The 15,392-nt window shown below is 38.5% G+C and overlaps 1 protein-coding gene across 5 annotated transcripts in view; it reads left to right on the plus strand.

The window, feature by feature from the left end:
- LRRK2 (leucine rich repeat kinase 2) overlaps positions 1–15,392 on the plus strand; it is a 119,594-nt gene that overhangs the window by 47,987 nt on the left and 56,215 nt on the right. For 3 of the 5 annotated variants that reach the window (XM_037889120.2, XM_043551385.1, XM_043551393.1), the window contains 11 exons: positions 366–490; positions 3,220–3,353; positions 6,292–6,436; positions 6,578–6,717; positions 8,923–9,051; positions 9,145–9,315; positions 9,999–10,257; positions 10,496–10,681; positions 13,031–13,173; positions 13,742–13,808; positions 14,379–14,599. In XM_037889120.2, coding sequence (XP_037745048.1) covers positions 366–490; positions 3,220–3,353; positions 6,292–6,436; positions 6,578–6,717; positions 8,923–9,051; positions 9,145–9,315; positions 9,999–10,257; positions 10,496–10,681; positions 13,031–13,173; positions 13,742–13,808; positions 14,379–14,599 — 1,720 coding nt within the window. The remainder of the gene's footprint in view (positions 1–365; positions 491–3,219; positions 3,354–6,291; positions 6,437–6,577; positions 6,718–8,922; positions 9,052–9,144; positions 9,316–9,998; positions 10,258–10,495; positions 10,682–13,030; positions 13,174–13,741; positions 13,809–14,378; positions 14,600–15,392) is intronic. The other 2 variants (XM_037889121.2, XM_043551390.1) reach the window with 1 other exon arrangement.

Consider the following 15,392-nt stretch of genomic DNA (forward strand, 5'->3'; position numbering starts at 1 on the left):
TGAACGGTTTATGGAAACTATGGAGCAAACGGAGGGAGTGAGGTCACGTCCTTTCTTGCATCTAGAGCAGAGTTTTAAAGTGGTACTTATGAAAGGTACACTTCTCAGTAACATGCTCCGTTATTAGTCTGCACAGCATAGAAAACTTCTGAATGTTCCAGGATTGAAATAATTACATTTAGTATTATAATAGAGATTAAAAGCACGAAAATACTGTATAAGAAAATTATAACAGCTGAATTTGTTTGCTAGTTAAAACTGAGAAGATTAGTGTGCGGACTCACATACTGCTGTTTACCAAACTAAAACTAATGCATTTCTAAATTGTATGTTTATTAATTCTGTAAATGCATATTTGCTCTTAGTTTCCCCCATCTGGACATAGTGATGATAGTTGCATCAGAAGTCATAAAGGCCATGAGGAAACATGGAAAGGTGCCATCTGTACAGCTGGAGGCCCTTCGAGTCATTTTACCTTTTATGATCCCTGGTAAGTCATCCAAGAAAAATAGCTGGCATTATACATCAAATGGGAAAATATAAATAAGGCTGTTTTCTGATCTTTCTTAAAATAGTTAATCATCCATCCTGTAGTAGAATTTCGTATGAGTAATTTTTACTTAAAGCTCTATAATTAAAAGAGAACTTTTATGTTTGAAAAAGGTAGAAACATAGCTAAAGGTGGAAGAAAAAGCTTGGCAAACATTGAACATATTGGGCCAAATTAATCACTGCTGAAACTCTATTGACTTCTCCAATGATGGACTTATACCAGTAATTAATTTGATCCATTACTGCTTCCCTTGATACCACTTATAGACTTAAGGAATATGGATCCCTTGCCATGACTTTATAGCTTGGATGTTCCATTAGTGATGGACAAAAAATAACAAACATTGTTTCAAATTGGATATACTAGCAGGAGGTATTGCTTCATTTCAGTGTCATATCCAGTTAATGTTCTCTCTCACACACCAAGCAGTGGGGGCAGTGACTTCAAGATTAGAAACATATTAGCTCTTGTCTACAGCAAGTAGTTGTGAGGCCAAACTAGATGATTTAGGAAATCCTTTCCAAAGAAACACCTTAGAGGCAATCTGCAGAGGGGAAAAAACGTTTGAAACAGAAGGCTTGGACAAGGTTAGAAAAGATTTGTTTTGTTACCTGAGCATTTTTTTAAATCAAGAATATTAAGTCTTGTCCTCTTTGTTTTTGCTGATAGTCCCATAAGATCTGGAGTGGGAGCTTTCTCAATCTTAACTGAAGAGATGGGGAACTGAATCTTTTTGAAGCCAGCATTTCTTGCAAGTGTTTGTCAGGAGTTTTGGTTAAATGAATATTGACCAAAAAAACCCCAGTTTTAAACAGTTTGATTAAAATGCAGGTTACTCTTACAAGCTCAGATTTCAGTTTCTTGTCCCTTGTAATATAATTGTATTATTTTTCCATTCATTCAATGAGTCCTTGAGCAAAATATGCTCAAATAAATTGTTTAGTCTCTAAGGTGCCACAAGTACTCCTTTTCTTTGAGCAAAAACAGGAGATTTAAGACTTGATATTCAACAGCAGGAGAAATTCTCCTTTTTTGCTAAAATCTTGTGAGCCGTTGTCCATCATAATGAAGCCAAAAAAGAGACAAGTTTTTTTCCCTTTGAATGTTGCCTGTGTTGGCGTTTGAAGGTTAATACGTGAAGAAAGTTAAAGTATTTTATCAAAAAATAATAAGTACATTCTTGAATCCTAAAGAGTCTTTTAAATGATTCCTAGTTACTTTCTGTAGTGCCACTTTGCCCTGAGTGCTGATTACTACAAAAATGTTAAACTAAGGACCATGTTCTGCTCTTTTATGTGTGCACAATTTCCATTGATGTTCTCTGTGAATATAATTTGGTTTCTAATCTGCTGCCAATGGAAAGGTCTAGTAGTCTAAAATTCCTTTTAAGTGTTTTCCTTCCAAGAAAATCCTAAAGGCATTTAAATAAGTAGTATGGACACTAAGAAACAGAGAGCTCCATTAAGTAGTTAATTTCTTGCTAGATTTTGAACTGAAAGTTCAAACAAAAGCTGAATTTTTCATTTCTCTTGAATCTGCTGTTGACTGGTGCCCTACATGGTTCTCTGTATGATTAGACTTCATCCCCACTCATAGAAAAGTATGTGATCTGTCTGAATCCCATCTTATTTTACTAGGTTTGAGGTTAATTGGGATTCAGTTTATGAATGATTAACGTATTATACAAGTTCACATGCAAAATCCCCCCAATTTGCTGCAACCAAAATTCTTTGGAGTGAGTATTTGTTTCATAACAAACAGCAACATGAAGAAACTGAGTTTTAACACCACAGGCTCTTGGTAACTCTGGTCTGTGACGTTACAGGAGTGTGAAAACAGTGGGAAGCTAGAATTAGGCTGTCATGGGGTGAACTCACCACTGGTGGCCCCTCTTCCTGGCTGTCCTGGAGATTAGCTCTGGCTAGCTGTTGCACCATCCTCTGGCAGTGTGTCTCCTCCCATCATCCCCTTGGCCTGCAGGCCCCTCTCACTCCAAGAACCTCAGCCTCCTCTTCATGACTCAGCCCTCTGGCCAGGTCACCAGACATGTCCCCCCTCTTCTGGGGTATCAAAGTCCTTCTTGACAAATGGGCTTAGGCAGTCTTCCTGCTCACTGCCCCACTGGTGCCACTTCAGCAGCTGGTTGGGGGACACAGGCCCACCCTTACTCTGGGTCCTGGCTCAGAGGCCCTCTCATCAGCAGCTAAAGTTGGACCTACCCCACACCTCTTTGCTCTTCTCCATGAGCCTTGCCTGCCGCTCTGCTCTTCCCCATCTCTGGGCTTGCCAAGCTATGCTCCACTGTAACTGTAGGCTTCTTGTCTCTAGTCCCAAATACACTTCCCTTCTCCCAAGGGGTGACTGCAGACTACTTCCTAACAGCTCTCTTCTGCTCCTTAGCTTCTGAGTTTTATACAGGCACCACCTGTTCCCGTCCAGCTGACCCTCATTTAATCAACCCCTGCTCCATGGCTCCTCCTCCAGGTGCAGACTGTAGGATAATTGGGCCTAATTTACCTTCTCAGGGCCGTGTGGGGAGTACACCCCATCCCAAAGGTCTCATGAGTTATTTGTAAATAACTTTGCAACAGTTTCATTGCACTACTGATTTCAAAAGAAAATGTGAAATTTGTTTCCCTGAAGAAGTGTTTTTCTATGTGTTACAGGTGCCACAAAAGAACGGCAAAATAGTTCTTCAGGAGCAGTGGGAGATGCTGACTTGATGCTTACCTTAAAAGTAATTAAAAACCAGTGTTTGTTGGAGGGGACTCACACACTAGTGCTTGATGCTTTGAACAGGGTATGGTTAAAATCTTTCTCCTAATAAATTTGCTTGGTATTTTATAGTTGCAATTAATGACTTATTTATAACTTCAAATGCAATGAAATCATTTTCCGGTTGATTTGATAAACTTTACCTTACGTGACCTTTCATACACGTGTTCATCTACATTAGTATTTTTTTTTACTCTAATTTATTCTGGAATATGCCAGAGAAGTTCATCTTTGATGTAATAATTCTAGTGGATATTTATTAGAAGACTTAATATTTCTTAGACATTCAATTCATTTGCAGTTGTTTATGATATTTTATATGTGAAAGACTGCTTTACACACAAATAATGAATGTCCTGCATAAGCTAGAATTTAATGACATTTGCACAGAAAAACCTGCAACTGTTCACTTAACTTGATTTACCTAAAACCTGTAACTATGAATACAAATTTCTTGGATTCCAATAGAACAGTGTTTCTCAAGCTATTCCATACCAAACAAACCTGCCTGGGACTGCTTGACCGTGTAGCCATTGGGAAGAGCAGGATAGTTGCAACCTCTTGAGAAGAAACCTGGAGAGCAAGAGGCTCCTGCAAGCAGGTCCCAGCAGGATAAGGAGACAGAAAACAAAACGTTGGGCCACTGGCTGCAGCAAAATAGCAGTTCTATGGCAAAAATGCTGAATTTTATGGCACGTTGGAAAGATGCCAAATCCCAGGGCCCATCGAATCCATGTGGCCATGATTGAGATGAATGAGGCAGTTCACACATCTCTGAGAGCCATTTCTCTCAACATTTTTGAGTTAGCAACTCCTTAGTGAAGTCAAAATTTTTATAACCCCCTTACTTTTATTATAAAAGTAGTCACAGTAAACAATGTATCAATACTAGCAATGATAAAACTATGTAATTTATTTAGTTGTCTGTGTTTCAAGGGGTTGAATGAGAATACTTGACCTTGAAGGGTAAAGGTGTGCAGGAAGTAGGAAGTGAGATTTTCCTTGCTTTAAACTGATAAAATTTTCAATACCTTGTGATTCCCCCCTTGTGACGCTCTGTACCTCGGGGAAACACCCTACACCCCTATGTTCATCTTTATGAAATGATTGTGTGGTATCCAATGCAAAGTTTGTCATGTTGGGTGTCTTTGGAAGGCTCGTAATGCACTGAACATCGTTGTTATAGTAATTGTTACCGTAATGTTATAGGTTATAATTTCATGTATATAGTTATGAGGCTGAAAATGTATCCTCATGGCTTAAAGCAAGCCCATGCAAAAACTCTCCAAGAACACAGAGGCAGTTCACACCTCATCAGGGCATGGATGGGACAAAACCCAGCCTAGCCTCACAGGAACAATGGACACTGTCTTAGGCAGCAACAAAAGAATCTGTTAGACCCTCAAGGGAGTCACCCCCTTCCTTTGGTCAGTTTGGGACTGCAATGAGGTAATGCTCACCTGACTCTGAAGAGGCGGGAGGGGCAAAACCAAGAGGAAAGAAAGGACGTGTTAAAAGGGAGACACATTTTGCCATGCTCTCTCTTCCACCTACATCTACAGACACCACCACCACCACCAAGCGACTGAGCCACTGATCAAAGGGGAGAGCCTGGCTGAAGAGCCAGCCTGTGGTGAGAAGCATCTAAGTTTGTAAGGACATTGAAAGTGTTAAGATCAGCTTAGAATGCATTTTGCTTTTATTTCATTTGACCAAATCTGACTTGTTATGCTTTGACTTATAATCACGTAAATCTACCTTTATAGCTAATAAATCTGTTTGTTTATTCTATCTGAAACAGTGTGTTTGGTTTGCAGTGTATCAAAGACTCCCCTTGGGAGAACAAGCCTGGTACATATCAATCTCTTCGTTAAATTGACAAACTTATATAAGCTTGCAGCGTCCAGCAGACATAACTGGACACTGCAAGACGGAGGTTCCCAGGGTCATGTCTGGAACCGGAGATATTGGCTAGGGTCATTCGCTTGCAAGTAGCTGGGAGCAGCTTACATGCCAGAGGCTGTGTGTGAACAGCCCAGGAGTGGGGGTTCTCACAGAAGAGCAGGGTAAGGCTGGCTCCCAGAGTCAAGGATTGGAGTGGCCTAGCAGATCACCGGTCCAGACAACACCAGAGGGGAACGTCACACCCCTTAATGCCTTTTGTGATCCTTATGTGGGGGTCACAACCCACTGGTTAAGAAACACTATCTTGGAACTATTACAGATTCAGGAAGGCATCCTTGCATCAGTTCATGCTTGGTTCACAGTAATGAAAGGATAAGAAAAGGATAAAGAGGAAAAATGGTCATAACCCTCTTGAGATCTGTTTGTAACTCCCCAGGGGATCATGACCTATATATTGTAAAGCCCGGCAGCAGGGCAATTGGCTGGTACTTTGTCTTCAGGTTACAAATGTAAATGAAGGGAAGCAAGTTATTTGTGGCCATTCTTCCCTAACATTTATTGCATAACTGAAAAAAAGATTAGATATTTTTGAAGTCTTGTGTGCCTGTTAGGCTTAGCCCGCAGGCATAGCTTCCTTCATGTCAGATAACCCAGATGATGCTGACCTTTGGATTATTAAGAAAATGCTTTCAAAAGCATCATATGTTTTTAAGCCATTTGTCTTGTGTTTCAGAGGCTTGTTTTTGTTCTGTGTTTTTGGCAATGGGGAAAGTGCATTTTTTTGATCTCCTTATACTCAAAATGACTGAATAGTTTTTGCTCTAACTTTCAAAAAATATTCACCTTTACAAGATTTCAGCCTGAAAGGTGAATATTATGGAAAGTTATGAAAAGATGAAACAGAAGGTATAATGGAAAGGTTTATGCAAATTTAATTGCAATGATTACTCTCATAACAGCTACAGTTTTACACCTTTTGAGAAAAAAACTGACAAGCAACTTTCCTTATCACATTGAGAAAAAAATCTGACCTTATTTTGTATTAATTTCTCTTTTAGTTTATTGGAAATCCTGGCATTCAGAAATGTGGATTAAAAATACTTTCTTCTGTAGTGGAGTGTTCTGGTGCACTACAAATGTTATCCCAGCAAGGAGCCACAGACACTATACTTCACACACTACAGATGTATCCAGATGATCAAGGTACATAGGAAGATGTCTTGTGACTTACATAGGCTATTACAAGATTCACATTTATCTTTACATCATATTATAAATATAACATACTAAATTTGTCTCTTTAATTCTGAACGAGTAATTAATATTAATAATCTTTTTTTCTAGAAATACAGTGCTTAGGTTTGAGTCTTCTAGGATCTTTGATTACAAGAAAGAGTTTGTGTATCGCATCTATGCATGTGCTGGCAACAGTTCTGGTTTCTACATTACGACGATTTAAGGAGGTCGTTGAAATACAGATACACGTATGTGATTTATTTGAGTGTAAAGATGAGAATGAATGAAAGAAAATGGGAACAGGTTTATTTTTAAAAACATTATTTGATATATAAATTTGAAATATGTTTCTGATTTTTTGTGTTTGTACAGTGCCTAGCACAATGGGAACATGGTCTTTGACTAAGGTTCTTAGTTACTACAGTAATACAAATAATGACAGAATTACTATAAAGCTGAGAAAGTAAACATTTAAAATTAAATTGGACTGTTGAGGTTCCCATAGTAATGGCTGTCTCAGAAGGCATGAATTCAGTTCAAAATATGCACCCCTAAGTATGGATGCTTATCTGAATGTATATGGTCTGCAAAACTGGAACAGAAATCCCCTGATAACAATCCGTCACTCTATCAATCATCATTTTATAATGTACCCATCATAGTTGTATCTGAGCACCTTTTATGAAAAATAAATGCAAAATGTGTCTTTCAGCCCTGTCATCAGCAACAAGCTCAAAGTTATTGATGAGATTTTTTTAAAAACATCTGTGTGTATGGATGCTGTTGTACTTGAGAAGGTTATTGTGGGAAAGTTTATTGAACAGATGGGTTTTGCATAAAGTTTTGAATGTGGTGAGGGTGGTACTCGTTCTTATTTTGTCAGGCAATGAGTTCAGTAGCTTTTGCCTGGCTCCTGTAGATGTGAGGCTTTCCCTGCTTGTCATCAGCTTTATTTTTCCAGTGGAATGAAGCCATCATGTGAGGTCACTTTCTTCTGAGAGTCCCATACTTCTATTTCAGCTCAAGCTAGAAATATCATATGCATGGCCTACTTTCAGAGATTTTTGGCTTTTCCCTTTCAGGTTTAACTTGGTGCCCAGTACGGAAATGGAGAAAAATGAAAAAAATAATGTTTTGGGGGAGGAAATTACTCAAATAGTATTTAGTCACAATGAGTTATGAACAAAGGTTCTTATATATCACTGTTTACCCATTTCTAGTTAATAGCCTCACATTTTACATTTAGAGTTGTTGAGTTTTTCTCTTTAATTTCTAGATATATTGTATTTTAGCAAACTGGTGTTTCAAATTGAACATTATGGAGCAGGCATGCGGGCTGTGTGGTGTGAACACTTCAATATCTGATAGGGGGCACCTTCACTCACCCCATATGGGGTAACTTGTGTCCTCTGGGCATTAGTAAGAAGCAGTCTTGCAGTTTCTGAGCACAGGAGCCGTCGTCATGTCTGTACCTTATACTGAGAATGCAAAAGGGAGGGGAAAGGTCTTCCTTTTTTTCTCTCCTGTGTATTTGTGCTACAGCTAGGCACTATCTCAACTTATGAAGACATGTACAACTTTATTCATGCTAAGAATTAATTCAAATTATGTTCTGTTTTATTTTCTCTCTTATATCTATGAATGATAGTTTAGAGGGAGAATATGTATACATCTAGGGGTAATCTGGAAATTAAGGTTTTCAGCAAAAGTAGTGTTTGAGTGAAATTAAATGCTGGGCCTAAAATGTTGACAATATTTTATTTTTACATAAAGTTAAGTAATTGCAGTTTATAACAGTGGACCTGATAATGGACCAGGCCCACTGCTAGTTTTTCAATACATCAACCAATAGCTGCCACTAACTTACATAAGTGGGTCAAACTAACCGAGACTAAACTGCAACTGAGGGTATATGTACACTGCAGTAGGGAGGATTGCAGCACCTGTGGGCATGCCAAAGCATGTCAAAGCTATCTTTGATCTAGCTAGCTCACTAAAAATGGCAGTGAAGCACAGGCATGGGTTAGCTAACTAAGTGCAAGCCTGTCCAGGACCTTGGGTACATGCTCGGGCAGCTAGCCTGTGCAGTCACCCGCACCACCACAGTTTCATTGCTATTTTTAGAAAGCTAGTTTGATCAGTGCTGCACCAGGTATGCCTGTGCATGCCTTAATGGCTTAATCAGAGCTCCTGACTATGATGTAGAAATATTCTTAAGACTAAAAGTGGTTCGATGCTCAGACCTTCTGTTATGTTCTGATCCACCTTGCAGTCCAATATGATTACATGTCTCAAAAACCAAAACAAAAGATACCAAAAGAGTATAGCTATTTTACTAATAAATTTCTTTTTGTTAATTCTGTAACACATGGTATCTGACTTCCATCATTTTAAAATTTGATATTTTTTTAAATATACATTTGTTGTTGATAACATCATTTTGTTATTTGTAGGGATTTCACATGATCTTGACAATCCTTGACTTGTCACCTTGTTTTGCAAAGCTGCTGATATATGAATCATTTGACACAGTCATTTTTTATCAGATGTCCATGTGTTTCACTGAACAAAGAGACCAGCAGGTATCTTCTCTCTTTCAATCACTCCACATCCAAATATTCTGAAATGTTCTGAAGTTTGCTACCTTCATTTCAATTATTTCTCTTCCCATTCAGTTTCAAAGCTTGTGCTGTAAATGCTTCGCTAAAATAGCCAACAATGATGATTTAAAAAACATGATGCTGGAGAAAGCATGTGCTGAATACAATAGCATTATGGCTGAATGTTTACTTTTACTAGGAGCTGATGTTAATAAGAACACAAAGACGAGCTCTTTAATCTATCAGGTAGGTTCTTGGAAATGTAGATCATTATATTGGTTTGAAAGATGTCACTTTTTGGGATGATTTTAATTTGTGTGTGTGTCTGCGTGAGCAAGATTAACTATCTTTAGACCCAATCCTACAGTGTTCTGAGCATCCTGCAGGGAAAAGTTTCAAAGGGGTTTGGTGACTGAGGTACATCTAGTGTTAACCTGCAAGGCAAAGTAAGGGCTGGCATAGCCCAGAGGAGATAAGTTGTTGGGCTAACTTATCAGGGAGCTGACATTCAGTTAAGCACAAGCAAGTCTCCCTCTCCCAGGAGGCACAAGGGTAAAAAGGTGACTCTCAATCCTGGGTATCCCAAGAAGCATCACACCATTGACTTCAAATTGCAGCAAGCAAATCATAAATATCCATCATTTTCATTGGTATAACCAACCACTTATGTGTACTCATGCCAAAATATATGGAATTTGCCACATGTTTTGAAGGTATTCATTACACAAGTAGGTTAAAGCATCATAGGGGCCTTGATCGGCTTCACTTAGGCAGTTTTGAAAATATCAGCCTTGATGTTTAGGAAATTCTGTGTTACAGTTCATCGCAGGACACCACACTGAGAATATGGAGAAACAATAGTTGAAACAACTCTTGTTAAAATCTAAGCTGCTGTTTTACACACATTTTATTCATTTCTTCTGTAATAGGTTTGTGAGAAAGGAAGCAATCCTAAGCTGGTGGAACTACTATTAACTAGTGGTGCTCGAGAGCAGGATGTTCGGAGTGCTTTAACAGTCAGCATAAAGAAAGGAGATAGCCAAATCATTAGCTTGCTCTTAAGGAAGCTTAGCCTGGATGTGGCCAACAGCAGTATATGTCTTGGAGGATTTTGTATTGGAAGAATTGAACCTTCCTGGCTCAGCCCTTTGTTCCCAAATAAACTTACTCCTATAAAAAAACAAACAAGTAAGTGTATGTAGAATTTGTTATATTAAAATGTGATAAATCCTCCTAATGACGTTTTACAAACCTTCAGAAAGAGTTTTAAAATTGAAATACAGTGTTAGAGAGCCTGTTACATAGGTTGTGTAAATCAGCATAGCCCTAAACTTTAAAAATAAAAAAATCAAGTCTTTATAGTAATTTTAATCCTCATGAATTTATTGAAGAACGTGCCACTTTATTGGTTTCTTACGTGTCTTAGATGCAGGTTCTGCATTGGCAAGAATGGTGCTCAGATACCAGATGAAGAGTTTTTCAGAAGACCAATCAAGATCCAGTTGTAATGTAACTTTCTCTGAAGATGCACTGGATAAAAGTGATTGGATAGTCATGCCTGAGCTATTAGTAGACAGTGTTTTTCTCTTGAGTGATGATATCGATAGTGAAGGTACATATACTCTAGCAATTTTGTCTCCCCTTAACAATGCTGTTCTAGAATTTGGGATGAAAATTCAATTTAAAGTATTTTAGCAACTATTGGACCATAAAGTAATAAATAAATAAGTAAAGTGTATACCGCAATTTATTTGTTTTAAGGTAGAACTCTTTGTATATAACTATAGGATATTTGTTATGGTATATGTGGAAAACAGTGGCAGGTAAATGTATGTCTTCAAAACATGAAACTAAAGTTCTTAGGCTTTAGGTTATTCACTTGATAATTTATTTTCTATCATTTCATTGGCTCAAATTAACTCACACTGAAAAATAATAAAGGATCAAAACATCATATCACCTAGGAGCAAACACTTTTCATAAAACAGGTCAGATATGAATTGACTATCCGGCCTCATCCTCAAAGAAACCTGCAGAACATCTTCAAAAGATGAGCCTAGGAGCTTAATTTTAAAACTCTTTGCTAGACACTAAAAATCATGGTCTTAATAAAGACATTGGATTTATGGTTTATTACAGCAATCTGTAACCCACTAACCCCTCTTTTTTGTCTTATGACTGGAGAGGTGTTAACAGCCACTTCACCTCAAATGGTCTCTTCGAATATGTGTTCACTACTTACGCTAAACAATTTGTTCCACCCTGTATTTAGCTGTGACACTCTAAGTACCTTTTCGAGACCTGAATAAAAGCTCTGTGTAGCTCAAAGCTTGTCTTTTTCACCAATAGAAGTTGGTCCAATAAAAGATACCTCACTCACCTTCTCTATAAAAAATAAAGAGTCTTTATCACATCTTCAGAAAACTTAACTTAAATTCTGTTGATGCATCTTCAACATACAATCTTTCCCGGCAGTAATTATAGTAAATGTTAATGTCATTAAATAGTTAAAACACAATTTTTGCATTGCATTCAGTGACTAATTAATAAAATTGGCTAGACATTGTTACTTTGTACAATCAGATTTTTTGCTTTAATGCCAGTGTTATTTTTTGAAATCTTGGAAACCTAAAACCATTGCTCAAGAATTAGCATTTTAACATCTTTGTGGAATCAGAAAAGTCCAACTTGTTGATATTTTTATCTATTTTGTTTTTTTCTATTGCATTATTCAGCATCATTTTTCATTACTGTAGCATTGTTTTCCAGAAGTTTATGCTAGTAGATACTGTTTCTTGCCCCATATATCAAAACTGGTATTCATTTGTAAATTGTGTGAACAGCATGAATTCTTCTAACATGGTGGTCTTAGGATTTTAGAGCCCTGTCTCCTCCTCCACAAAGAATGAATATGAGGCACACAAAGATCTCTTACCTCCACTTCACACGTCCAGCAGATAGGAGGAAATAAGACTAAATGGGGCCCAGATATACCAAACCACAGGAGCCACCAAAACACTCAGACATTTCCCATTAAGCAATGATGGGAGGGAGAATTTATATTCACAATACCATTAATTATTATTTATATTAACATTTTGTATGGTGGCACAAGATGTGAGTTAATTTCCATCCAAGGTGGGAAGAAACCCAGGAGCATCCCATCCATCCTTCTCTCTTAATATCTAAAGGAATTAGGATTCTCTCTGTCTCCCTCCTTTGCCAGTCAGGGCTGAGAAAGCCATTGGACCTTTTTTAGTTCATCCCATCCACCAAACCTCCATCTCTCACCTTCTTGTCCGAAGGCCAAAAGGGGCCAGATGCCTTTTTTTCTTTTACCCTCTCATGCAGTGGTGGTGAGTTGAGGGGACTCCACTCTTCCTCCCCTTCTCCCCTTCCCATTCAAGAGAAGGGGGTACTCAGAAGGCACCTCCCTCCCTTCCTTTCCTCTCAGCTTCAAGTGCTGCCACTCTGCTCTATAGGACAGCATAGGCAAAGAGCAGAAGAGGAGGGTAGAACTGCAGGAGGAACAAGGGCAGGCAACTGTAGATTACTCAACAGCATTCACTAGAGTGGCCTCTAATGGCTGATGGAGCAATTTGTTCTAAGACATGCTGAAGCCACAAGTCTGAAACGCCCTTCCACAGAATGTTTGCCTGTATGGCTCAGAGCTCTCCTGCTTCCAAGCAGACGAGGATATATTTTTAAAGACAATTTAAGTATCACAGCTCTACATTTCTGAAAATCCTGTTAGCGTAAATGCAAAAGGAATGACCTAGCAAACTAAAGTTCATATCTGTAGCTTGTTAAATTAGTATAGTACATATATTCAAAACTAGAGTATGTTCTTTACATATTGCACATGGAATTGACTGGCTAATTCATGCTATTATTAATGTGCTGGAAATACTGCACCACGGTTTATGTTGATATGTGTATTATTTGGTTGAATTTTCTGTAGTCCTATGTCCTCACTTTGTAATAGGGAGTGAAGGTTCATTTCTGATGAAAAAGAAATACAACTCCATTGCAGTTGCTGATCTGTACAAAGATACACCCTTACAAAGATATTCTCCTACTTTGCAAAGGCATTCCAATTCTCTGGTAAGATAAGTAATTTATTCACTGTAAACCTCCCTAAATCCATTATGTGTGTTGCCTAATGGAAAACTATTAATGATAAAGTATCAAGAAATGACTGGTGGTCACCGGTACACCATTTAGTACCTTATAAAATATTCCATAACTGTGTGATGACTGTGCTCCCATCTAAATAGAGTACTGCCATAGATAGCATTTTATTTCAGCAAATGTTTATGAACTGCCTATGGCAAACAGTGCAAATAGCCATTCTGATCTAACGAGAACTTCAGATATGGTATCTGAATACTTTTAAAACTAATTGTCATTTTTATGTTGCCAAAGAAAAATAGCCTGTAAATTTCATTATACTTTAAATCTATTCTTGTTTTGTATTACAAGTCAGTAATTCTTAAAAAATAGTAAGTAAGCTACTTTTTGTTGTTAGATTTTAAAATTCTCACCTTTTTGGGTTACTGTGTGGATGACTTGCAGATTGCTATAAAAAAAAAGTTAGTTGAATTCCTACATTTTTAGAGATGTAAAAATATTCACAGCTGTTGTTTTTTTGTTCTGTTTTGGGATTTATCAGGGACCTGGTTCAGATAATGAACCATTAGTGAGGCAAAGAAGAAAATTGTCTTCAGATGAATCTCACAGTAAGTCAGATGTAAAAATACATAAGATTTTCCAGTTTTTAACATTTTTTTTGTGGATAACTGTAATCTGTAATCCATTGAAGTAAACTGTCTAAGCAACATTGGTACTGTTATATTCAAGTTTGAAAAACTAGGGGGATGTTTTTTCCAAAAATAATATTTAGAAAAATTACTCCTAATACTTTAAACTTTACTAAAACAGTACAAATGTTGCTTACACAGTAAAGCACTTTTCTCTTCAGCTTTACAAAGAATTTTTGTAAGATTATGTATAATAATGTACATTCATGACAGCCCTAAGAAGAATTTTTAAAGCCATTTGTATTATGCAGAACACCAGTATCCCTCTACTCCCTATAGAACCCTATAGGAATTTGAATTGCAGCTTCTTAACAGAAGTCCTCATTGGCTCCCATTTCAGCCAATCTCTAAACAGCCATTGCCTTCATTGGGTACAGAGTTAGACCTGAAATTCTGTGAACTGTAATTCAGAGATAAATGAAATCGTGTTTATTAAATTGTTGTATGTTTTACCTGTGAAGATGAATGCTTATGTTTTTGTTTTAATAGAAGGGATCTCAAAATTCCAATCACATTTAAGACGATCAGACAGTTTGTCTTCTTTGGTCTCTGAGAAAGAATGTGTTAAGTCATTAGATCTTTCATCAAATGAGCTGGAGAATATAGATGCCATCAGTCAGAACTGCTGCTTAACTGGTCACTTGGAACGTCTTGAGAAATTGGAGCTGCACCAAAATGCACTCACAAGCATTCCAGAACAACTGTGTGAAGTAATTTTATGTCATTTTACATAATGCAAGAAAATTATCAGTTCTTTTAAGATCAAAGACCAGATTGTCATCATTGTGCCTACATGTGTACATTCGCATCCCTGATTTGCATGTGTACAATTTTCATGCAGTAATTGAATGTGGTGTTAGTTGTGCAGACATGCTCAGGGAGTTTCTGTCGGATACTTGCTGCAGAGGGTCAAACTGGGAAGTATATGTTACAGATAGTTTACATGATTGAATTATGTAAATGGAAATCAGAACTGCATATGTTACTTATATGCTAAAGCAGTGGTCACCAGCCCGTCGATTGCGATCGACTCGTCGATCCTAGAGGATTGCCAGTTGATCGCGATCTCTGGCGGTGCAGCAGGGCTGCCACTAAGACAGACTCCCTGCCTACCCCAGCCCCATGCCACTCTCGGAAGTGGCCAGCGCAGCCGCGGGGGCAAGGATCTCCCTCTGCGCACTGCTCCTGCCTGCAAGAACTGCCTCTGCAGCTCCCATTGCCCGGTAACAGGGAGCTGTGGCCAATGGGAGCTGCGGGGGCGGTGCTTGCAGAGAGGGGCAACATGTGGAGCCACGTGCTGCCCGCCCCCCACCTCCAGCAGGGGTGCATTGGCCCCTTCCAGGAGTGGCGTGGGGTTGGGGTAGTCAGGGAGTCTGCCTTAGCGGCAGCCACACTTTACCCCAACCAGGAGCTTCGGGAGGTAAGTGATGCCCAGCGAGAGGCTGCACCCCAAGCCCCAGTCCTGAGCCCCCTCCTGGAGCCTGCATCCCAACCCCCTCCTGC

The sequence above is a fragment of the Chelonia mydas genome, chromosome 1 (genome assembly GCF_015237465.2).
Source record: "Chelonia mydas isolate rCheMyd1 chromosome 1, rCheMyd1.pri.v2, whole genome shotgun sequence".
Taxonomy (NCBI): domain Eukaryota; kingdom Metazoa; phylum Chordata; order Testudines; family Cheloniidae; genus Chelonia; species Chelonia mydas.